This window comes from Castanea sativa, chromosome 8, assembly GCF_040712315.1.
Source record: "Castanea sativa cultivar Marrone di Chiusa Pesio chromosome 8, ASM4071231v1".
Classification (NCBI taxonomy): domain Eukaryota; kingdom Viridiplantae; phylum Streptophyta; class Magnoliopsida; order Fagales; family Fagaceae; genus Castanea; species Castanea sativa.
The window spans coordinates 49,809,237-49,835,917 of NC_134020.1; the positions used below are offsets into that span (position 1 = coordinate 49,809,237).

General features: G+C 33.3%; 1 protein-coding gene across 1 annotated transcript; it reads left to right on the forward strand.

Annotated features, from left to right (window-relative positions):
- The first annotated feature begins 14,129 nt into the window (after nucleotides 1-14,129).
- Nucleotides 14,130-20,575, forward strand: LOC142607478 (beta-glucosidase 12-like). The gene is made up of 13 exons (XM_075778988.1): nucleotides 14,130-14,494; nucleotides 14,613-14,682; nucleotides 16,759-16,817; nucleotides 17,016-17,091; nucleotides 17,221-17,298; nucleotides 17,389-17,476; nucleotides 18,008-18,263; nucleotides 18,628-18,743; nucleotides 18,992-19,209; nucleotides 19,307-19,338; nucleotides 19,777-19,879; nucleotides 19,974-20,082; nucleotides 20,225-20,575. Exons 1-13 carry the CDS (start codon nucleotides 14,306-14,308, stop codon nucleotides 20,391-20,393), a joined length of 1,563 nt encoding a protein of 520 aa, XP_075635103.1. The 5' UTR covers nucleotides 14,130-14,305; the 3' UTR covers nucleotides 20,394-20,575.
- The last annotated feature ends 6,106 nt before the right edge of the window (nucleotides 20,576-26,681 follow it).

Below are 26,681 nucleotides of genomic sequence, written 5' to 3' on the forward strand. Positions count from 1 at the left end.
GCATAGAAATTCAGCAAGAAAAGAAAAAAAAAATCATCCTTATCATAGAAATAACTGGCATTTTTTGTCAAAGAATATTGAGTGGAAAAAGTGGCTTTTTCAAATACATAGGGTCTATTTGATTAGGCATTTAGGAGATTAGAAGAGCGTTTTTTAAATTTAAAATTCTGTTTTACAACCAGAACTCCTCATAATTTTTTTAACAAATAATTATTTTAAATTCAAAACATAATTTTTCAAAGACTTATACAAATGCACCCAGCTTGGTATTATTTTTTTGGGATTTGACAATACCCATGTGTGTTTTGAGAGTTTATTTATTGTCTGAGTGAGAACTTTATATATTGAAATTTTGGGTTTATAAGAGATTGTCAAGTTTTAAGTTGGTCTTAAGAGTTTGTTTTGGATGTATCAGGATTTGGGTAGATTAGTTTGTGTTTGTTATGGGGTTTAAGAATACTTTGATAAAATCATATTAGATATTAATAGTTGCAATGATTTTTTTTTTATATGACTGTTTTCAGTCTCAAATTTCAACAAGAAGGTGCTAGAGGTTAGGGGTGGCAATTCGTGTTCGCGTGTCGGGTTCGTGTCGTGTCAAGTCATGAGTATTCGACTACATAGGTCAACACTAACCCGACATGTTTATTAAACAGGTCAAGATTCCTCAACCCTAACACGACTCATTTATTAAACGGGTCAGTCGTGTCAACCTGTTTATCAGATTTTATCAAAATAAAAAATAAAAATTAATGAAAAAACAAACAAATAAATATTTTTAATATAAAATTCAGAACTAATGAGTAACTGCATCACAAATAATCATTCAAAATTAAAGCATATCCCAATATCACAAATAATCAATCACAATATGTCCAAGAATATAAATCACAACTACTAATAAGTTCATATACCTAGAGTTTGAAGGGTATATTGGTAAAATATCATTTAATTAAACGGATCAGACGGGTCAAACGGGTTCTATGTGTTTAACACAAACCCAACCCATTTATTAAACGGGTTAGCCGTGTCAACCCGAATATGACACGAACCCGTTAAGTCTCAACCCATAACCTGTTAATTTCGTGTCGTGTCGTGTTGGGTTCGCGGGTCGTGTCAAATTTTTGCCACCCCTACTAGAGGTTTTCGCTGTTGCAAAATTATTTGCAGCACATGGCAAAATTTTATCTGACGTGTTTTTCTCCTTTTAGCAAATCTTGGTCAGTGTGGAATTCTGTAATGTACTAAATACTAAAATTTTCTGTAAAAATTAAAATTTTCAAATTTGGAGGCTTTGATTATAAGCATTGAAAGAGAAGCTAATGACTTGTACACAAACAACTATTTTTTGTAGAATAGTTGTTTATAGGATAAACATATATGACTTTTACAGCTGAGACTGATACATTTATCAACATACTGAAAATTTGAGGTACTTCATGATTTCAGACTTGGCTATGACTTTCTCTTGTTAGATTAAATAAACATCATCTTACATGACCATGAAAGAAGAGTGTTAAATTGAATGAATAAATTCATCATCTTCTATAAGTTATCTTATTTGGTAAAGCTAATTAACCCTTTCATCAAAAAAAAAAATGGTGTATGACTATTGTTTTTTTTCTTTAATATATGAATTCAAAAAATACAAACAGCACAAAGTTGGAAACATGGGACAAACAAGCAAAGCAAATCAACGTCAAAAAACAATAGAAGTGTTAAATATTAGCATTAATACACCATGTTGAATATGCTATTATGGATGCGGAAGCGAAAGCATAAAGTATAGAACACAATAACACAAGAAGATTACGTGGTTCAGCCTAACGGCCTACATCCACGGAGGAAACCCTAAAGGGCTACATCAATAATATATTAGAGTGTAGAACAAATTCCTGTGTTACAATGAACCATAACATGTGTATATATAGTAGACTAAACCCTAAACTAATAGACTTCTAGTACAAGTAGGAAACTTGGCTTGCACACAAAGTAGAATTAGGCTTGGGCTTATGCTAATGGGCTAATATATCTCTAACACCCCCTCTCAAACTCAAGATGGAAACTTGATGAAATCTTGAGATTTAATTAGGTTGAAAAGATCGCTTGAATGAAGTTTGGCTCTGTGACGGTGGCTTGAGAAAGGCAATGGTCTTGCAGTGTTGATGCGACTTCTAATGGTGATATGACTATACCGGAGAATTTTGATGACAGCAGTGGAAAACTAAAGAAGATGAACGCAGCGAAGAAACACCGAGGAAGACAAAGATTGCTCTTAATACACCGTAAGGACAGAAAATCATGGCCATAGGAAGGCAGCTCTGATACCATGTTAAATATTAGCATTAATACACCATGTTGAATATGCTATTATGGATGCGGAAGCGAAAGCATAAAGTATAGAACACAATAACACAAGAAGATTACGTGGTTCAGCCTAACGGCCTACATCCACGGAGGAAACCCTAAAGGGCTACATCAATAATATATTAGAGTGTAGAACAAATTCCTGTGTTACAATGAACCATAACATGTGTATATATAGTAGACTAAACCCTAAACTAATAGACTTCTAGTACAAGTAAGAGTGCTATACAAGTAAGAGTGCTAAACAAGTAAACTAGTTGGGCTTAAAGCCCACAACACTATATATGTTAACAGCCCCCCTAAAACTCAAGGTGGATGTGAGACCAACTTGAGGTTGTCAACCAAAGTACGAAGGCGTCCCTTAGGATGTGACTTGGTGAAGATATCTGCAAGTTGATCTGTAGAGGAGACTGAGATTAGCTTGAGAGCACCATGGACAAGATGATAACGGATAAAATGACAATCGATCTCGATGTGTTTAGTCCGTTCATGAAAGATATTATTGTGAGCAATATGAATGGCACTTTTGTTGTCACAATAAAAAGGAGTAGCAGAGGATGTCGACACACCTAAGTCTTTGAGAAGCCATCGTAGCCAAAGAAGCTCAGATGTGGTATCAGCAAGGGCACGATATTCTGCTTCAGTACTAGAACGGGCCACATGAGTTTGTTTCTTGCTTCGCCAAGAAATCAGAGAAGAACCAAGAAGAAAGCAATAACCAGTGGTGGACCTGCGATCAGTGGGATCTCCTGCCCAATCAGCATCAGAAAATGCACGGAGAACAAGAGGAGACCGAGCAGAGTAGAAAAGACCATGGAAGAGAGTGCCCTTTAGGTACCGAAGAATGCGCGAACGACGGCATAGTGAGTCGATCGTGGAGCGAGACGGATATTGGCTCACACGGTGAACGGCATAGGAAATGTACGGACGAGTAACGAGTGAGATAAACTAGGCTGCCAACTAAGCGTCTTAAGAGAGGGATTAGACAATGGTTTCCCCCCGAGGGAGTCGGATGCGCATTAAGCTCGGCGGGTGTCAACACGGTCTTGCTATCGGTGAGTCCGGCTCTAGACAAGAGTTCAGAGGCATACTTGGCTTGAGTAATGTACGATCCATCTGGTAGAATGAGTGATTTCAAGACCCAAGAAGTAGCTGAGATGTCCAAGATCTTTCATCTCAAACTGCTGACTGAGAAAATCTTTGAGTTCTTGAATGCCACTGAGGTCATCACCAGTTATGATCATATCATCCACATACAGGAGAAGTAAAATAGTGCCTTTGTCGGTGCGACGAAGAAATAAGGCAGGAATTATAATGACCGGCCATGTAACCAAAACGAGAGATGGTAGAGATGAACTTGGCAAACCAAGCACGTGGAGCTTGTTTAAGGCCATAAAGTGCACGTCGAAGGTGACAAACCTTGTTTGATTCAACAGAGAGACCAGGAGGAGGTTGCATATAAACTTCTTCACTCAAATCCCCATTAAGGAATGCATTTTTGACATCCATCTGGAAAAGATCCCATTTACTGGCAGCAGCAACAGCTAAGAGGGCACGAACAGATGAGATACGAGCAACCGGAGCAAAGGTCTCTTCATAATCAATCCCATACTCCTGTGTAAAACCTTTTGCAACAAGACGAGCTTTGTAGCGCTCAATGGACCCATCAGAGCGAGTCTTAATCTTGTAGATCTACTTACATCCAACCACAGATTTCCCAGGGGGGAGAGTGACCAAGTCCCAAGTATGGTTTTTAGATAATGCATCAAGTTCCTCTTTCATTGCAATCTGCCATAAAGGGTCAGTGGAAGCCTCACGATAGGTGTGAGGCTCGTGCAATGTAGCAAGGGCAGTGTAACAATGATAGTCAAGTAAATGTGCAGGAATAGACCTTACCCGAGTTGAGTGACGAGGTGGAATGTCTTGTACATGATCTTCAGGCGGAGCAGGAGCAGGGGAACCAGGATCAAGGTTGGGTAGCTCGTCTTCGACCTGTTCATCTTCCACCTGTTCATTAAAAGGGGAACTAGGAAAGGGATCAAGGAGGCAGAAAAAAAAATCGTATACTGCTTCAAAGAGAACACTTTTGTTTTGTTCTTTCATGTGGTCACATCAAACATGAAAAGTATGTTTGCTATACACATCAATCAAACAGGAAATTATTTTAACATCAATCTTATGCATTCATCTTTTCCCTAAAGGTCACTCGTGACTGAATTATATATCTACTCAATTTAGCCGAGTAATATTTTCAAGATTCCCAAGACCGTTTGATAGAGAAGTTTTAATAATGTTATCTGTAGTTTTTTGAAATATGTATGGATGAAAAAGTGTATAAAATTATTTAAAAACTGAAAATGTGTATTAGAACCAATCGGCCAAACAGCTCCACAGTTTCTTTAAATTATTTCCAGCTAATGCATCAGTATCATTCAAATCAGTATAATTATTTACAGACAGTCATGCGTATCAGTTCACTTTCATCAACAATAATTTTTTATTAAGACAAGTTTTCTTCAACAAAATTATCAGTCCAACGAAGCACAAGAATCAGTCTTATCTCTCTTCGATTAAGAATTATTTGGGCTTTTCATTATTTGGTATCAGTTATCCAATAGAATAATCGAAATTATTCAAACTTTTCACTATTTGCAATCAGAAGAATCAAATTATTTAAGCCTACCACTGTTTTTATCAGTTTTGCAGATCATGTACTTGTAAATTATGTGATAACTCCTTATCACTTTGGAAAGGTAAGAGTATAGTTTGCACTGTTTTCATTCAAGAAAATTTTAATTTGTCATGATCTGAGACAAACTTTTCAGGAAAAAAAAATTTCGGTTAGTAATTTTATTTAATATAAAATAATAGTATCATTATTAGACTTACAAATGAAATAAAATTCAAATGATAGTTTAATAGTAATCAGCTCAAAAAAAAAAAAAAAACCCTTATTTATAAGAAATGTCGGTGGGTTAAGACACCCGTACCATGTGTAACATGTTTATGATTAGAGGCAAATTAATGTAACTGTTTACGTACGTTATCTATCACGTGTACAAAATCGTTTATGAAGTGTACAACATTGTCATTAAAAATAAGCAAAAGAAAAGTAAATTGTAATCAACATCAATTGAAGAGTTTGCAGTTCAATAATATTGACATGAGCACATGACTATCAATAATTGTATAGTTTCGTATAAAATAAAATAAAATTGTACAGTTATATTTTAACTTTTTTAAGAGATAGCTTTGACTTAAAGCATTCTTATTAATAATTTTTTATCATCAAACCAAAATATAAATTCAAATATGAGAGATTTTACTAATTGAGTTAACTGAAACTCACTGTGATAATTATACAAATTTATTCTCTAGGTTTTGTTTTTGGTACAAAATTCATTGTCATTAAAAATAAGCAAAAGAAAAGTAAATTGTAATCAACATCAGTTGAAGAGTTTGCAGTTCAATAATATTGACATGAGTGCATGACTATCAATAATTGTACAGTTTCGTATATAAAAAAAATTGTACAGTTATATTTTAATTTTTTTAAGAGATAGTTTCAACCTATAGCACTCCTAATAATAGTTTTTTATCATTAAACCAAAATATAAATCCAAAGATGAGAGGTTTTACTAGTTAAGTTAACTAAAACTCATTGCGATAATTGTACAAATTTGTTCTCTAGGTTTTGTTTTTGGTACAAAATTCATGTGGACAAATAGAGCAAATACTTAGATAGTTTTGGAGCAGTGCTTCAGTCTCTCACAAATGGGGTGGGCCCCACACATGGGCCTCACTATGGGTCCCCTTTATGAGAGCCTAGAGTAGTGCTCCAGGACTAAGTATTGCCCGACAAATGGGGAGGCATCAATTTAAAGTGAAAAAAATGCATACTATCTAATTAGAAACTTTAAAATAATGCTTTTATATCATCTAGTAGGTTAGAGAATGAAACCCTAGAAAAGACATGTCATCATTAGCTAAAAATTAGATATGAGATTTCAGGATCTATGTAGCTCGATAGATCCAGAAGTATCGGTGTTTATTAAATCTTTGATCAAGTTGCTTTCTCTTCTACAAGTGTGTGTAGTGAAGAACTTTGTATCCAACAATAAGTTTCAAGTTCCTTGGAGTTCAAATCAAAAAAGAAAAAAAAGTTTCTGGGAGTTAGTCATAGAATGAAGATTTGTGCAATTAAAGTCTTTACAAGATTAAGTTTAATTGAAGATTAGCTTAAGGGTTCTACTGTAAATAGGTACTTTGGGATAGGGTAGGAGGGTAAGATTCCTTGTCCTTGATTAGTAGATTCTTGGGAGGAGTAACTAGAAATTCACATGGTAGGGTTTTTGCATTGTGAAAGTTTTCTCCGTTAGACAACAAATCACTTTGTCAAATTTCGTTACCACTACACTCTAGATTAACATTGTGATTTGTTGGTACCTCCACTAATTTTATGTAATTTGACTTAATTAATCAATTTGGGTAATTAATTAATTAGGGTTAATTTATAACCCAATATATATAAATTAATTAATGATGTCAGTATATATAAGAAAATATATCAAGAAATGGGCGAAAATGGGCAAATGCCCATTTCGCACAAAAAAAAGGGCAAATGTTCATTTTCCCAAACTAATTAGGGAAATGTTCATTTTTTTAAATTCGATTTTTTCAAAATTGAGTTTCAAAAAAAAAAAAAAAAATTCTGAAGCCCTATAATGACATTTCAATGAGCCTATAGTGACGTTTTAAGGACCTATAGCGGCGTTTTGTAACTCGACCTCCATGAAATCGAGTTACATGCAAGTTTTATTTTATTTTTTATTTTATTATTATTATTATTTTTACTTATAACTCGACTTTATGGAGCTTGAGTTACAAAACGATGCTCTCTATATAAATTTAGTTACCACTACACTCTAGATTAACATTGTGATTTGTTGGTACCTCCACTAATTTTATGTAATTTGACTTAATTAATAAATTTGAGTAATTAATTAATTGGGGTCAATTTATAACCTAATATATATAAATTAATTAATGATGTCAGTATATAAAAGAAAATATATCAAGAAATGGGCGAAAATGGGCAAATGCCCATTTTGCACAAAAAAAATGGGCAAATGTTCCCTTTCCCAAACTAATTAAGGAAATGCCCCTCTTTTGAAACTTGATTTTTTTAGAATCGAGTTTCAAAAAAAAAAAAAAAAAATTTCTAGAGCCCTATAGCAACATTTTAAAGAGCCTATAGTGACATTTTAAGGACCTATAGCGGCGTTTTGTAACTCGACCTGCATAAAATCGAGTTACATGCAAGTTTTATTTTATTTTTTATTTTATTATTATGATTTTTTTACCTATAACTCGACTTCATGAAGCTCGAGTTACAAAGCGCTGCTATATATATAAATTTAGTTATCACTACACTCTAGATTAACATTGTGATTTGTTGGTACCTCCACTAATTTTATGTAATTTGACTTAATTAATCAATTTGGGTAATTAATTAATTAGGGTCAATTTATAACCTAATATATATAAATTAATTAATGATGTCAGTATATAAAAGAAAATATATCAAGAAATGGGCGAAAATGGGCAAATGCCCATTTTGCACAAAAAAAATGGGCAAATGTTCCATTTCCCAAACTAATTAAGGAAATGCCCCTCTTTTGAAACTTGATTTTTTCAGAATTGAGTTTACAAAAAAAAAAAAAAATTTCTGGAGCCCTATAGTGACATTTTAAAGAGCCTATAGTGACGTTTTAAGGACCTATAGTGGTGTTTTGTAACTCGACCTCCATGAAATCTAGTTACATGCAAGTTTTATTTTATTTTTTATTTTATTATTATTATTTTTTTACCTATAACTCGACTTCATGGAGCTCGAGTTACAAAACGCTGCTATATATATAAATTTAGTTACCACTACAGTCTAGATTAATATTGTGATTTGTTGGTACCTCCACTAATTTTAAGTAATTTGACTTAATTAATCAATTTGGGTAATTGATTAATTGGGGTCAATTTATAACCCAATATATATAAATTAATTAATGATGTCAGTATACATAAGAAAATATATCAAGAAATGGGCGAAAATGGGCATATGCCCATTTCGTATAAAAAAAAAGGGCAAATGTTCCCTTTCTCAAACTAGTTAGGGAAATACTCCTCTTTTAAAACTCGATTTTCTCAAAATCAAGTTAAAAAAAAAAAAATTATCTGGAGCCCTATAGCGACATTTTAAAGAGCCTATAGTGACGTTTTAAAGACCTATAGTGGCGTTTTGTAACTCGACCTCCATGAAATCGAGTTACATGCAAGATTTATTTTATTTTTTATTTTACCTATAACTCGACTTCATGGAGCTCGAGTTACAAAACGCTGCTATAGGTCCTTAAAAACGTCACTATAAGCTCCTTAAAACGTCGCTATAGGGCTTAACTAAATTTTGAGAAAATCGAGTTTCAAAAGAGGAACATTTCCTTAATTAGTTTGAAAAAGAGGGCAACATGCTGATTTTTTTTCATGAAAAGGGCAAAAGCCCATTTTGACCTCAAGAAATGTATCATTTTATCCAAGTCTAGATGTCTAATCAAAATCGCTAATCCAAATTTTGTAACAATTTTAAATTACAAGACTTCCATTTATATGCTAATCTTTACGGATAAGGATTCCTCTTATAATTGGAGTTATTTACCGTGTTGAAAGACCTTTGCTTTACTTGATTGATTTGCATCGTAGTAAGAGGTCCTTCAGTGGAAACATGATAGGGTAAAGATTGGGTACAATATCCTGTGATCTGACCCCGCTGAAATGCGACACATGATGTGAATTTAGAAGTGATAGTTAACAGTTAACACACTATATCCTACTTTGACATTTTCTTGCGGAAAAGTTCAAAGAATAATAGTGCATGATTATTGTCTTTTTCTTTTTTAAGATATGAATTAAAATAAAATACAAAGTTCACAAATTTGGAAACGTGGAGGTATACAAGGCAAATCAACTCCAAAAAACAAAAAGAAGAAACAAAGCACAGGTCGGTTTCACAAGGTGAGGCAGAACAAAACATAGATCGTATACTGTATCAAAGAAGAAAAAAAAACATAGTTTTGTTTTGTTCTTCATATGATCACATCAAACATGAAAATTATGTTTGTTATACACATAAAACAGGAAATTATTCCCATAAAAAAAAAAAGGAAATTATTAACATCGATCTAATGCATGCATCTTTTAACCAAAGCCTCACCCATACCCTCATGACCGAGTTTTTTTTTTTTTTAGAGAGAGAGAGAGAGAGAGACATCTACTTAGAATAAGCACAATATGTAAACGAACTTCTGTTTTATTTTAAATTTCCAAATGATAAGAGAAAATTATTAATATCTTATTTATAAAATCTTTGAATTTTAAAATTTTCATATTTTTAAAAATTATGTACAAAACTTAAGTTAATTGATAAAATAATAAATAGTTAATTTTATATCTACACAAAATTAAACGCAGCAATATTTTTAAGATTCCCAAGGTACGTTTGAAAACTATCGAGAGTACCAGTTTCTTTGAATTATTTCCAGCAAATACTTCGGTATCATTCAAATTAGTTTAATTATTTCCAAACTGCATGTCATGCGTGTCAGTTCATTTCAACAAATCATTTAGTACCACTTCCACAATGATTTTGTATAAGACAAGTTTTCTTCAACAAAAGTATCAGTTCAATGAAGCACAAGAATCAGTCTTATCTTTTCAAATAAGAATTAATCAAGCTTTTCATTATTTTATATCAGTTATCTAGTAGTTAGAAGAATAAAAATTATTCAAGTTTTTTACTATTTGCTATCAGAAGAATCAAAATTATTCAAACTTTCCTCTGTTTGGTATCAGCATTGCAGATTATGTGACAAGAACTTTCTAAGGAAGAGGAGATTCATTAATGGTTTTTTTTTAGAGGATCGTAATTCATAATAGATTAATTAGTAAGATATTCATATAACATAAAACCAAAAACATCGAAAAATGTTCAAAAATGACTGAAACACTTTCAGTTTTACCTCTAAATTTATCGAATTAAAAAAGACTATATATGAAACACTTACAATTTTCCCCTCTAAACCTATTAAAATGTGACAGTTCTTGTTATCGGTACTTACATGGTATATAAATTTAGGATCTAGGTCTTTTATATAAATGGATTAAAAAAAAAGTGGTATATTATTAATGCCCAATCTCCCTCAATCTCTAATGTATGTGGTCAAGAGTTTTATAGTTTAGTTGCAATGATTTATCTCATTTTTATATAAGCAAAACTATATATGGTTTGAGTCCTCTCTCTCCAATTTGTAATAATTGAATTATTTTTAAGGAAAAAATACACTAATATATGTGGGCTAATGACCTTTAGGTCAAATGACATTTCTTAGTATTTTAGTGTCCTTTTGGGATCTATTTATTTTGCTGAAACTAATTTTTTTTTGCTGAAAGTACTGTAAATTAAAGTAAAAATTAGCTGAAATAAGACAATAAGACCCATGAATTGTACTAAAAAGTACAGTAGAACACATGAATAGTAATAAAAATAAGCTGAAGTAGTAAAATAATTTGGCAAAAATAATTCATGCCAAATGCACACTTTTAATATTCACATATCCAAATCCTCCCTCCCAACTTAAAATCTACAAATAAATAAATAATGTATATGAGGTATTTATGTCTTTCAATTTTGGAGTCATCTATGTTATAATTTCAATTTTGAGACATATGTAGTAATAATGATTGTTTACATCACCACAGCCACAACTTCCAATTTTAACAAATTACTGAAAAATTATGCAAAATATAGCAGCTTTTTTTTTTTTTTTTACATGAAATAATAGCATAGTAATTACTTGAATTCAAATGGGTAAAGTTTTATCAAACTGTCTCTGTCTCAAAAGAGAATGAAAAAATAAAAAAAAGACGAGCATAATTCTTTAGTGGTAGACAGGTCATGCACAACACGGGTCAATATATATCTCATGCCCTACACAATTTTTTTAAACTATATATATATATATATATATATATATTCATTCATGAAGGTTTTTGACTGGTTAAACATGAGTGTTTCTCCCAGCAAAGTTGTAGAAATTTCAATGGGTACACAATGCTAGCTTATCCATATTTTTAGTAAACAAGACTTTCCCGTTGGACTTCTGAGTATATGAATTGTGAGATGGAAGAGATATACGCATAGACTCAGATGCCAGTTTTGCCAATTTTTCAATGACACACGTGCTTTGATTAAGCTGGTTCATTGTAAGTCTTTGCAATGTTAATTTTATACAAATTGGTAGGAGGAAATAATAAACTAATAAAGTTATTCTTTGGTTGTTTTTAATTGGGTATTTATTTTAAAGAATGAATTCAATCAAACTTCGATGGTGAATTAATCAACTGGACCATTGGCAACTGGGCTCGTTCATATAGATTGGCTCCATAAACCCAAAAAACACGTATTGCAAAGAAAGATTGGCATATTGGCAACTTGTTCATTAAACTATGAAAATTAAACCAAGGATTGCTATCTTGTTCATTAAACTAAGAGAATTTTGAATAAAATATCTATCTTTATGAATGGCCTAAAATTATATAAATCTCTCTCTTTGCAACAGAAAATCAGTTGTGGATCGAGTAGCCAAGAAATCCCTAAGAGTTTGGACCCTGTCAGCTGAGCTTTGTGTGGATCGGTGTGCGCGGTGTGCGTGGTTGGCAAAGCCTATTATTTTATTTAATTGGATCATGCATGTTGAGAATTTTTAAATTAATAAAGAAAAAGTCCCACCGACAGCAGAAGATGGATCAACGTGGGAGGAGTGAGAGGCTCTATGGATGCACAAAAGGGCAGCTTAAAACTAAAGATGCCCTTTAATTTCTTCAAAATGTTTGTGGGATTTTTTTTTGTGTGCATTTAGTATCATTTTAGTTAGTTGTCAAGTTTACAAAATTATTTAGCAAACTAACATCTTGAGTGTCTAAAACTTGAGTTCAAAGATGGAACTCGAGTTTCTGAGACTTGAGTTACAAGCGATGACAATCTGACATGGAAAAAAAAATCTACTTGGAGCTTGAGTTTCACCATTCTCTACATACATTAGTTCCTCTTCTTCTTTTCCTTCCTCTTCCTTCCAGATATGGTCCTTTGTTCTTCTTTTTCTTCATTTTTCAGATCTACTTCTATAGAACTTGAGTTTAAAAAACTCGAGTTCCATGTAGATAAATTGTTTCACATCAACACTAGAACTCGAGTCTTAAAGGCTCGAGTTTGTCACTAAACTCAAGTCTCAAAGACCTAGATGTTAGTTTTTTTAAATAGTTTTAAAATCATGATTACTAACGAAATAGTTGATGCTAGTTGGAAAATTTCCCCCTATTTGTAGGTGTCTAATATATGGGTCCCCTAGCTAGTACAGTACACACACCTTGCTCATCCTATATATTATTAGATCAAATCATTATGAATTCAAATAAGAATAAGATAAGATTTCTATCTGACATGTGAGGTCCAATAATGCGAGTGTATAAGATCAACTCACTGTATATTTCTGGAAAAAAAAATCACTTTATATTTAATATTTTATTCATCTATTAAATTCTGTTCACGATTCTCTAAAAAATGAAATTTTGAACCATGCTTGTATAAAATGCTCTACAAATAAACTTCATTAAGACATTGTTAACCAAAATAACCATTTTAATTTTTAATTGTATTATTATTTTTAGTTACATTGAAAGAACCTAATGTAAATAGGAGGTATTTTTTGACAAATTATAACTTACCCACGTGTGGTTTGCCTGAAATTTAAGTTGCTTACCTGTGATTTAAAATTTGATATTTTACCCACCTGAGATTTGACCAAAATTTAAATTGCCTATCTGTAGTTTGAAATTCCATGATGTATGCAAGTGTTCCAATGAATAGTTTTTGATCTTGTATTTTTATGTTTTTTGTATTTTTGGAGGAGAGAAACATAAAAATGAAGCAAAATTACATATTTAGCTCTATTTTTAACAGATGTGGGTTATAGAAATTCAGCTGAGTTAATCTCATGTGAATAAGGTATCAAATTTTAAATCACAGGTAGACAATTTAAATTTCGGCCAAATTACAGATGAGTATATTGTAATTAATGGCGGAGCTAGAATTTTAGTCTAGAGGGGGCAAAATTAAAAGATGATATTAAAAGTGAAATTTATCTAAAAAACATTAATCAACAATAATAACAAAATAAATAAACAATTGTAAGCAAATATGAATATATTTCATATTATTAAAACAAATAAACAAAAACAACCAATTCATAGCTACTAAAAAATTTACAAACTGATGGAGTAAAAATATGATTAGTGTTACTTAAAAAATATAATGAATAAATGTTTGAAATTATTTTTTGTGATTGGTGACATGCCAATTTGTAAGATATAAGTAGAAAAATTTGTAATATCTCTAGCATCATTCAAAGATAAAATGATATGAAAAGTATCATAAATAGTAAAATTAGTGTAAATAATGATATAAAAAAAAAATAGTGAAATAGGTGGTTTGGTTACTTTCAAGTTTTAACAAGTAGAAGTCTTTTTCTTTTTTCCCCCTCCATGTGATTACTAATAAAAAAAAAAAAAAAAAATTAGAAGTCAGGGGGCAGGTGCCCCTGGCCCCCCTCTAGCTCTGCCAGTTATTGTAATTTCCCTATTTTATTTTTTTTGAGAAGATAAACAGGAGGTTATTAATGGATTTTACTTCCAATGCCATATAATAATTTCAAGTGCTGATAAGATTTACTGTGTACCATCGTCTGTCCTTTTCCTAGTTTCTTTTTTCTTTTTCATTTTTCCCAGTTCCGTAATCATTTCGATAATATATTGCTACTCTATAAAAGGCCCTATGGTGGTACCTAGAATAACCAAGATATCAGTTATGGAGTTTCAAGGCTATAAACTCTTAGGCTTCCTACTTCTGCTTGGCTCTTTGAGTCATAGCATTGCTGTTGCACCAAGAAATGTCACTACTTCACTCAACCGGAACAGCTTTCCGGCCGGTTTCATTTTTGGGACAGCATCGGCTTCTTACCAGGTAAGTCCTTGGTTTTGCACATATTTGTATAGTATCTAATGGAGTTTTGCTTCAAGTGTCCTGAGAGTCTGAGATATCATGCATAACGCATATGTGCAAATGTGTGTTTAAATTTCAGTATGAAGGTGCAGCAAAGGAAGGAGGCAAAGGACCAAGTATATGGGATATTTACACCCATAAATATCCAGGTCTCTCTCTCTCTCTCTCTCTGCGCACATATGCTTACCCTCTATCTCTAAAAGTTACGCACTGAACTCATGACATAACTTAAAAAGTCTCGACTTCAATGCATTTTGAACAATGTATGAATTCACACAGTGTGTAATAAAACTACCTACGATAAAACAGTTCATTTCATTTTTTTGAGTAAAATACAGAAATTATTTTGAGGTTTGAGTTAATTAATGTCAAGTATTATTAAGTTTTTTTCAAAAATATATAATTTTCTCCCTTACACAAAAGTCTCTTAACATCATTGAAAAATTATGTTGTTCCTCTAGCTTCCTTCCTCATCTCTAAGGGGTGGAGTTAGGAATTATTGTTTGGGGAGTCAAGTTACGATACTAATATATTTATTAAGACAATCTTTACACACACATATATATACACACTTTTTTATTTGGTAAGTTATATATATACATACAAAAAAAAAAAAAAAAAGAGCTTAGTATTTTCAATTAGAATTATTTTTGATGGAGATCTTTCATAAAATAAAATTCATTTTTTCCATTTTCATGGCGAAATTATTAAAAAGTTTCATTTTAAATACAAATTATTAAATTTTATACTAAAGTAAGTAAAAAATCTTTCAATTAAACTAATGAAATTTTCAAAAACATGAATGATCTAAAACTTGGAGGAATAAGTAAAGCTTCAAACATATTTAAAGCTACATTGCTCTAGCCCATTATGTGGCACTAAAGACACATTTCATGTGTAGTTTTAGTGACAATTTTTTTAATGAGTCAATGACTTGTTAATTACCACATAACATGTTGAAAAAGATAGATTCAAACATGTTAAATACCTAATTTTATCAAATAATTAATAGATATAAGAGTATATTTTAGAATAAAAAATAGAATTGCAAAAAATAAAATTATATCTCTATAACTATTAGACCAATTATTTTTTTAGAGCATTATTGGATTAATTCAAATATTTTGGGGGGAGGGCAACTTTTATTTTTGTAGACTAAATTTTGAAAATGTTAAAATAATTGTATATATATTTACCCTTATACATACCTTCGCCCTTGCATCTCTAGATACTATTTATTTACCATTGACTACCCAAACACTTTTGCATCTCTAGATACTATTTATAACCCACCACACCGGTAAGTTTAAAAATTGTTAGTTCAAATAGTGACAAACTTAATTATTACTCAAACAGTCTCACACTCTCACGTCATATAAGAGTAAAGATTAAGTTGGTGAGTACAGAGTGTTTGAATATTGTTTATTTTGCTGAAATTGAAAAATTATTGCTGAAAATACTTTAAATAAAGATAAAAGTTAATTAAAATAATATAGCAGGGTCTATAAATAGTGTTAAAAAGTGTAGTAGAACTCATAAATAATAGAAAAAATAAACTGAATAATAAAATAATTTTTTTAATCCTAACATAAACTCACAGTAAAACATAATAAGAGGCATGGGGCCAAATTACTTTTTTTTTGGACGAGGCTCATGACACAATTTCTGCTAAATTGCTGTAATAAAATTTCGACAAGTACTCCGTTGAACCAACTTTTTAAGACCGGACAAAATTGACACCAACCCGATAAAAAAAGAGCATGGAAATAAGAAATTTTGGACTCATTAGAAAGTTTGAAACCAACCCATGGATAACATGAGTTCGCCTATTTTATTTCAAATGGATTTTAAAAATTATTCAATTTAATTTTGTTTTTGTTTTTTCTGAGTCCGTGTTAAATGTTATTTCCTATTTTTTGCCTATGTTTTGTTTTTCTCACAAAAACTTACAAATGATTTTTTCACACTTTAAAGTTCACCTATAAATGTGTAAATTTAAGAATTTAACTTTTGTCATGAGTATTTTTGTTTTTGTTTTTTATTTTATTTTATGTGTATTTGTTCTTTTGAAAGGGAGATAAATTCAATATTAAAGTGATTCTTTTTTATATTTTATTAATTTTGGCTTATGAAAAAAAGGATCATATCGAGTTTGACTTGTGGCTTGAAGTAAGGCATAACAAAATTTATATCTTCTAAATATAAGATTTGTGATGAAATTACAGATAAGATAGCAGATGGAAGTAATGGAGATGTAGCTGTGGATCAATATCATCGTTACAAGGTACATGAACTGATGAACATAACATAAAATGAAAATCAAGCCTCACCCATTCGTGTTTGGAATTTTCTGAAGTTTTAAGGCCCACCCTGCTTACAAAATTTGATTATTCCAAATAATGAGCCCAACTAATATTTACAAACCGGAAAGGAACTTAAACTATTTTTGGTAAATATTTATTTATTTTTGTTTTTGTTTTAGGAAGACGTTGGGATTATGAAGGAGATGAATTTAGATGCATACAGGTTCTCAATCTCATGGCCCAGAATTTTACCAAGTAAGATTTTTTGCATTAATATTTACTTTGAGATTTATGAGGTATCATTGAGTGTACATCAGGGACTTGAATCAATATATTTATGCCCTTCTATGTTTCTAACAATTTTATCATGGGGTCTAATTTCAGAAGGAAAACTTAGTGGTGGTGTAAATAGAGAAGGAATCAAGTACTACAACAACCTCATCAATGAGCTTCTAGGAAAAGGTCAAGATTCAATCTTAAAATTTCATCATATCATCAACTTATTTTACTTTTATAGTTCATGATTTAAATTTTTTCTATTAATGAATGCAGGTTTAAAGCCCTTTGTGACAATTTTCCACTGGGATCTTCCCCAAGCCTTAGAAGATGAGTATGGTGGTTTCTTAAGTCCCCACATTGTGTAAGTGACTGAGTCACCAAATAATCTGCACCTCTTCTCCATCCGTTTATAGACTTTTTACATACATTTATCTTATCATAATTAATATTTAAATGACTCCCATTTTTAGGATAAAAGAAAAAATATTGAGGACCCATAAAGATACTAAGTGAATTTAATTATTTAACAATTATTTTAACACTCTTAGAGTTTAAGTAATAACTAAATGGTAACGACATATTTTATGGTATCTTATTTCTATGATTCAGACTCCATCTCCCTTTCCCATGCTATCTATCTATCTCAAAAAAACCAAAAAAAAAAAAAAAAAAAAAAAAATTCTGCTCTCTTTTGGTCTTAGACTCACATTTGTTAGGTGGGGCACAATCTGGGGTGGAGCATAACATAAGAGACTGAAGCAGAGATAGGTTCAATCTCAATGCCATGATAAAATAAATAAATTACAATTTGTCTCAATAGGTTAAACTACTATGGAAAAAAATTGAATTTAATTATTTAATGATTATTCTAACATACACGTCTAATATTTAGCGATGATTTTCGGGACTATGCGGAACTTTGCTTCAAGGAATTTGGTGATCGGGTAAAGCACTGGATCACACTAAATGAGCCATATACCTTCAGCGATGGTGGTTATGTAACAGGGCAATTAGCACCTGCTCGATGTTCTGCTTGGCAAAATCTAAATTGCACTGGGGGCAATTCAGGAACAGAGCCATATTTGGTGACACATCACCAGCTACTTGCTCATGCAGCCGCGGTTAAAGTGTACAAGCAAAAATATCAGGTTTGGCTTATCAAACTTTAACATAAAGAAACCATATATTTCCATGTTACTCTAAAAAGATACTCATTGCACATGATATAATGAGTATCTCTTAGACCACTTGAATGTCAATTTCTAAATACGATTAAGTGAAGTTTAGTTAAATTAACTGATAAAGTGTCTTACCATTGAATAAGAGATGTAATATTTGAATTTGCCTACACTAAAAATCAAATGGTGTCTTAGTCGATGATATGAGCAATCATAATAAAATTGTTACCATAAGCTAAAAGTCTAACGTATCTATCAAAATACTTAGATAGATATAAAAAATCTCAAGCATAAGCTCTGAGTGTCTCAAAAAATGTTAACAATTCACATGCAGGCAGCACAGAAAGGTGTTATAGGGATAACACTACTGAGTCACTGGATGGTGCCATACTCTAATGCGAACGACAACCAGAATGCGGCACAACGTGCCCTTGATTTCATGCTGGGATGGTAAGTTCTGCTTGCTGGTTTTCATTTTTCATTTTATATATATAATTTAATCCTTACCCTTTGACAAACTTAAATATTTCTACCTACAAAAAAAATCTCAAAAAGAACTAAATCTCTTTTTAAATTCTAATAAATATACAAAAGTTATTACATCCACATAGCTTGTACAAATTTATTCAAGTTATGTATGTACAAATTTAACAGATCAATAGTTAGCATAAATGTTAAATATTCGATTGTTATTGCAGGTTTTTGGACCCATTGACAAATGGTGACTATCCACATAGCATGCGATCTCTCGTTAAAGACCGATTACCGAAGTTCACCAAAGAGCAGTCCATGCTAGTAAAAGGGTCATTTGATTTTATAGGATTAAACTACTATACTGCTTATTATGCAGCTTATGCACCTCAACCAAATGGTTTAAAAGCAAGTTACGCGACAGATTCTAGTGCTAATCTTACTGGTAAGTACAAATTCAACATTGGAAGCCATGCTTATGAGTTTCTTATGAATCTAATATAGGAATACTAACCAGAACATATTTTTTCTTGTTTTCGCAGCTTCGCGCAATGGGAAACTCATTGGTGCTCCGGTATGCACTAGCCAATTAAATACATGTCAACATTTTTGTTCTAGTAGTTAGAGGAAAAAAAGAAACAACATTTTTGTTTTAGTTTAATGAAGGTCCTCAACTATCAATTTTACCAACTAAATACAACGCAATTTATACGACAAAAAAAGTTTGGCTTTAAACATGTTTGAATCTATATTTTCTAATTCGTTTTGTGAAAAATTATAAGACTATCCTTGTCTATTATTTAAACAAGTCACATGATTCATTAAAAAATTCATATGACTAAAATTACACACGGATAGTCTCTTCAATTATTACATCATGGGTTAAGCAATATAGCATCAAACATGTATGGAACCAAAATTTTTTCTTTATATTTTCTTTTTTTGTATTTAAATATAAAGCACATTGTGTTGAAGCTTATATAGTTACGTTAATATCCCTAAATAATCGCAGGCTGCTTCAAGTTGGCTGCATGTGTATCCTAGAGGAATTCGAGATCTTTTGCTCTACACAAAGAGGAAGTACCATAATCCACTAATTTACATCACTGAGAATGGTAATTTCCTCTAAATTTTTTTTAAAATTTTATTTTATAATCCAAAATTATTAGGTTTCCATTTGATGCTAAATTCTCCTAACTATATTTATAGGAGTTGATGAGTTCAATAATGCCACTTTGTCGCTTGAGGAAGCCCTTGCTGACAACCAAAGAATTGAGTATTACCATAGCCATCTTTGGTACCTTCTTAGGGCTATCAAGTAAGTGCTTAACATTAACAACTTTAAATAATATAATTATATAACAATCTAAAATAAAATAGATTTCATAGCCATAGATCTCTCCCTCTCTCTCTCTCCCTACAGAAATCTAACTAGCATTGATTTTTGTTCTATGGTATAGGGATGGCGTTAATGTAAAGGGATACTTTGCCTGGTCATTGTTGGACAACTTTGAGTGGAGTTCAGGTTACACTGTTCGATTTGGAATCAACTATGTAGACTACAAAGATGGCTTGAAAAGACACCCAAAACATTCAGCCCATTGGTTCAAGAATTTTCTCAAAAAGTAGACACGGACTATGCTTGTATTATGAACTAATAATTTCTTCTCCAAATAATAAACTGAAAATAATTTCTTCTCCATTTGTATGGACTTTGAATTGTGTAATCGGTATCTATGTACGTTTCTCAAATTATTGTTAAATAATGACCTAATAAGAGGGCACTCCAACTGATTTGGATTTTCAATGAATTAATTTTGTCATCTTTTACTTGTTTCAAAAATCTCCAAGCGTGAGTACCTACCTAGATACTTTTGAATTATTTGTTACATTGGAATATTTATGTGTGAGTGCTATGGTTACTTAAGCACATAAGTCCCACATTTTTAACTATTTAATTAATAATCTACCTAATGCAAATCCTATAAGCAAATCATTTATATAACGAAAATGATAGCTTGTATTGGAACTAGACACCATTAGGAGGGCTAGAGCCTCCACCCTGTCTAAGCAGTAGAATTATGTTTCTTTTTCTCTGTGAATTCTCTCTTTCTGAAAGAGAAAACAAGGGATAAGATCACGAAAAGGATTCCAAATTAGAGAAGTTGGAGACCATAAATTACTCTTTTAGTTTTGTTTTTAAATAATTGACTGATGTAGGTCCAGTGTCCAGTGGCATTGGACCTGTTGAAATGGTGACATGTGTCCACTTTTAGACACGTGTCACCATTTGACTGGGTTCAGTGCACTGGACCTAAATCAATTCCAATTCAGAAAAGGTGTTAATGTGCGAGTTATGGATGTTTGACATTCATGATATGCCCATTATTTTTAACTACCATGATTCTTTCTCAAAATAATTATAACTTATAATAAAAAAATACATGTAATACAAACACTTTGGGAAAAAACACCATTTATTTATTGTTTTCTAAAAAAGACACCATTTATTTATGATTTGTATACACTTACTTTAAAAACCATAGAATCACAAATGCCATTTTCATCAACTTCAAGAGACAAAGATAATAAAGCTCTTAATGAATTTTTTTTTTCCCTTTTAACTTTCAACATGAACATAGAATCATAGATTATGGTTTTACATCACTATATTATAATAATTATTATTAATTTTTTGAGATATGTTTTCTAATTACCGTTCAAAATTCGGCCCAATTCAGTCCATATCTCCCATTCAGTTCACATTAGTCCAATTTGTTCCATTTTGGTCAACTTTGGTCCAGTTCATTCCATTCAGGTCTATTCATTCCATTCCGGTCCAATTCAGTCTATTTGGTCCACTTTGGTTCCATTTAGTCCAATTCGGTCCACTTCAATGTACTTAATTAAGAAAGGGAAAATACATATTTATGTTGAGATTTGGTAAAGTCTCTAATGGCTATACACCAAAAACTAATTAGTATTTTGGTCTGATAATAAAGAGTTATCATTAGAAGCGGACGCTATAAGTTGAAATTCAAAAAAAAAATTTATTTGAGTAATATTAATTATAAGTTATAAAAATTAGAAGAATGTAGACCACTTCAAAATAGAATAATATCACACAAAAACACCAAAAATTATAAAATTATATATTTTTGTAAAAATAGAGAGAGAGAGAGAGAGAGAGAGAGAGAGAGAGAGAGAGAGAGAGGGAGAAATATATTTACAAACCGAAGTTTATACCTGATACAGAACATATATACAGAAATTTCTTTTCTTCTCCTTGATTAAAAAAATAAAATAAATCCCACAATACAAGCAAACTTGAGTAATTAGAGTGTGTTAGTAATTGGATTACACAAATTGATACCCAACTCTCTTCTATTTTTCGGTTCTTTTTTTCTTTGAGGAGGGGGAGGGAATTCTTCAACTGCACGTCTTGGGAGGAGGAATAGATGTAATATTGAATAGAACCCAAACTTTACCCAAGCAAACAAACTATCCTTCTCCAGTTTACCCATATATTTAAACCACATCAGCTGGCGATTTTCCTTATTATTTCAAGTGCCCTCTCAAATTACGTCTCTTAGTTCATTAGTAATTTTCACTATTCTCCAACCCATTTGTTTTTTATTTATTTACTTTAACTTGAATGAAATCAAATAAAATATGTTTTCCAGAATTTCCCTTGTCAAATCCAACCTCAACCCACAAATCAAAATCCAAATCAGATGCTACCCATAATCCAATTCCACTCCACCAGTAGTTAGCTCTAAACCAAATTAACCATTACCACAAAAATGTCAACCTAATCACACATCAAAACCAATATAACAGCCATATAGTTCAAAATTCAAACCCAACAAATTCAACTATGCCAAATAAACTTCGCTAATCAGCAAAATGCCAATCAGATTCCACATCAAAACAGATATGAATCAAACTTAAGCCAAAGAAAAAAAAAAACTTAATTGTTTCAAATTTAAAATCAGTAATCTTAGTTAGAGCAATTACCTTTCACTAGGAACCCTAGAACCACCGAAGCCCGGTAGCAAATCACCAAAATCTGGCACACTCTCCTTCTCCTCCCTCTGCGATTGCTTTACATTTACTCCCGAACCCTTTGACTCACGCTCCACCTTCTCGAACCCCCCTAGAAGATCGTCAAACGCATCGCTCCCACTACTGCTCCGTTTCGGCGATGACGATGAAGCTAAAACCAATGTGAAAACGTCGGTTAAAATCCTTCTCATATCAAGAGGGGGTGGTGGAAAATGAGAAGCCTTTCTTGATGTAGGTGTAGAATGTATATCCCCATAATCCATTGGTTTGAGTCAAAGGGAGAACGTGAGAGAGAAGGTGAGAGACCGGGTTAGAGAGAGAGAAATCTGAGTTTTTTTTTTTTTTTTTAATAATTAATTTACACCAAACCTGTAGCTGTGTTTAAAGAAACGCAGCTATAGACATGCTTTAAGCCATATTTCAAAGAATCGCAATTGTAGCCAAGCTATAGCGGCGTTTTCAAAACGCGGCTATAGGCCCTTTAATATATATTGATGATGCCGAAATTGTCAATGAGTCACATGATCTTTGCACGCTCTAGACAAAATCTGCATAACAAAAACGAAAAAGAAGACCTTACGAGAGTATCAGTGTGGTACCAGCCAAATACCTTTCAAAGGTTAAGTTAGAGAACTTTCACAAGTCTAGAGTGCTAGAGCTGGGGGAAATTGTGTGTACCTTGACTTCTGAGAGTTTTGAGCTTTTATAGTAGTGTAGAACCAACTTTTGGTTCTTGGCAAAGATGAATTTTTCCTTGTAGGGAAGATCCTCATAGATGTACATATTTTACAAGATTCTTTCCATATAGAGATTCTGTTGACTAGGGTTAATTGTGAAGCATAAGACATTTCCATTCGAAATTTCTTAAGGACCAATTAAACCACGTGGGTGCCACTTGGCTTTGCCATTGTCCACTTTGTATCCATTTGCTCTCTCATCCGTTCGTTATGGAGAGTCCGTCCACCTTCAACACGTTTCATCGTTTTGCTTCCTTCCCTTTGATCGTCCACAACCTAGTGTAGTTGCTCATGGCAGGTTCTATAAAATGAGACCGTCTACTTTAATTTTATGCTCTTCAGTTGCCCCCTCACTCTATGGGTCCGTCGCCTTATTTCACAAATGGACCCGTAGAGTGACGGTTTAACTCAACACTTAGGAAATGCATTATAATTTGACAGGCTAGCCTAGTGCCATTAATGTAGTAGGGCACGTGGCAAGTTCCTAGTGGTTAATTGCTCGTACTGAAATGTCCCTTCGTCTTCCGTGTCGTTCCCTCTATATATATCTATTGCTTCTCCCTCTCATTTTTACTTTCCACAACAAATTTTCAAAGCCAGAGCGCTACCATCTACTTTCTTTTCAGCTTTGTCTTCTCCATCACTTTTTGGTGACCGTTCACTTGTTACGATCGTCTGCTACGCTGCGTCCATTGCCTCTTCAAATTTTTCAACTGGTAAGCATCCGTTGCCTTTCACTGAGTTTTCTTTTGGTTCTTTACTTTAAATATTGCTTGCCCGTCGTCTACGTAGACCTGTAGAGTCTTAGGGGTTTATCCGTCACGTGTAGGTGACAGATGTCTAGTGAGGCGTTGAGTGATCAATCGTGTGTTCGCGAAGGAGCGAGCTGCGATAAGGTGTATCCGTCTGGTCATGATGACCTTGACACCTCTCATGATGAAAGGACGTGGACGTGGTCGAATCAGAGGGAGGTTCAGGTGGTGACTCAAATAGTTTAGACGTAATCTACGTTGATCCTCCCATCCAGTCCGTTTTAGGTCTAGACGGCCTTTGGGACTTAGTTCCCTCTAAGTGCTCTTCATCGTCATCTTCTTCAATACCTGGGGCTTGCCGTCACCTAAATCTCTTAGAATGCATGGAAAGTGCTCCTTGGTGTGGAAGTCTTGTATGGAGTCTTGAGTGACGGGGAGCGTAGGATGACGGTGGAGGAGTTCTTCCACTACTACCATCCATCCGAGATCAGCTAGTCCAAGGGTATGTGCAGCTTCTTACCAAGGAAGCCTGTACTCAGGCTAGTGTGTGACACTCTTGACTCTAACAGAAACTAGAAAAGCCGGTATTTCTTCCTCTAGGGTGGCGATTGGACGTGTCAACCTAATGATCAGGAGTACATGCCCGTAGACAAAACTTGGGGCATAATGCTTTCGTCTGGTAGGTGTCTGTCTGGTTTAAATGTTGTCTTTTACTTGTCGTTGCTGGTCTAATTGTCCTTTTTTTTTTTTTTTTTTTTTTTTTTTTTTTTTTTTTTTTTTTGCAGCTTGAGACCGTCTAGAGGTGACTTTGGAGCAGTGGAGCTTTTAGGAGAAAATTTTTGCTATTAAATTGAATAAGAGAACATGGGCGAAGCTTGTCACCTTGGACATGATCCATTGGTACTACGACAGTCCTGAACCTATAGAAGCTGCCTGTCGCTATGACAGCTAGGCATGCAAACGTAAGTCTGTCATTCTTTATTTTCTCATTTTATTTCTTGTAATTTGTCTAACCTTCTATTTCTGTCTACCTTAATGTAGAAATGGAGGAAGGCAAGAGGAGAGCTCTTATAAAGCAACAGGTTGCTACGAAGAAGAAACAGGAAGGAAGCCTGCCTCCTAAGGCCGCGGGTCAGGTCAACCCGTCTATGAAGAGGAGACTGTCGGAGAAGACTGATCGTCCTCCTAAAAAACCAAAAGTCATGCAGAGACAACCGTCGGGGCCAAGACTAAAACGAAGAAAATGCCTACTCTACTCGGCCTAGGGAAGGGTAAGGGTCTTATGATGGGACAGGTTCCCATCACACAAAAACCACCCGTCCTCCTCCATGAGGACCCTCAATACACCATTGAGCAACTTTCATCCATTATTAAAGCTGATGATTACGAGGACTTATGCAATCATGCAACAGAGGCTATGGGGGAGACGGGTCTCTTTAGCATCGCACAGGTAAATATGTCTGTCCCTTTCCTTTTTTATTTTTTTTATTTTTCAAATTGTCTCCTAACTTTTCTAACCCTTTTTTGGCTTCTGCAAGGGATGCTAATGATTAAAGGGTTTATGGATCGTTGTCTATCCCATGAGACAGCATTGGACTGTGTAAGGGCGAAGGCAAAGGCGATGGCAATGGAGCTAGAGGAGCTGAAGGCCTGGAAGGTGGTCTAGGAGAAAAAACTTGCTGCATTAAAGCAACTCCAGGGTGAACTGGAGAAGCAGACTGAAGTGCTAGGGAAAGATAAAAATCGTTAAGGATCAGCTCAGTTAAGCTAATGAAGATGTGATACAGGAAGATCGTGACTCTGACGCCCTTCTAGCGGAGCTCGGCGGCTCTTTTGTGGACGGCTTTGATGACTGCTTTTGTCAAGTCAAGGCCTTTTTTCTTGACCTAGACATGTCCCACATCTCCATTGACCCCCAAGCCCAGACTCCAGCCCAACCTATCTACTTTGAAAGCACCAATGAGGCTGTTTGCCGATGACACCGTTGCTGACCCTCAAGGTGACGGAGAGACTACTCCTTTAGACGAAGCCAAATCTGTTGGGGATGAAGCCTGTCCACTTGAGGGGGATCAGAATGCCAGAGGGAAGGACGGAGAGGACCCAGTGGATCAAGAGTAGATCTTTCTTTTTTTATTTAACTTTTCTTTTATACATGTAAAGATTTTGGAAAAATAATTTTTTTGTTTAACCATTGCCTATTTTAGGCCTTGCATGTAGACATTTGCCATTTATTGGGCTTTTATAATATTTTAATATTTGGTGTCTGTATTTTGATCATATACCTATCAATATGTGTTTGCAATATATCCGTCCACTTATGGACTTGATAGATTCAAATCATTCCTTGGGATGAACCTGTTCAC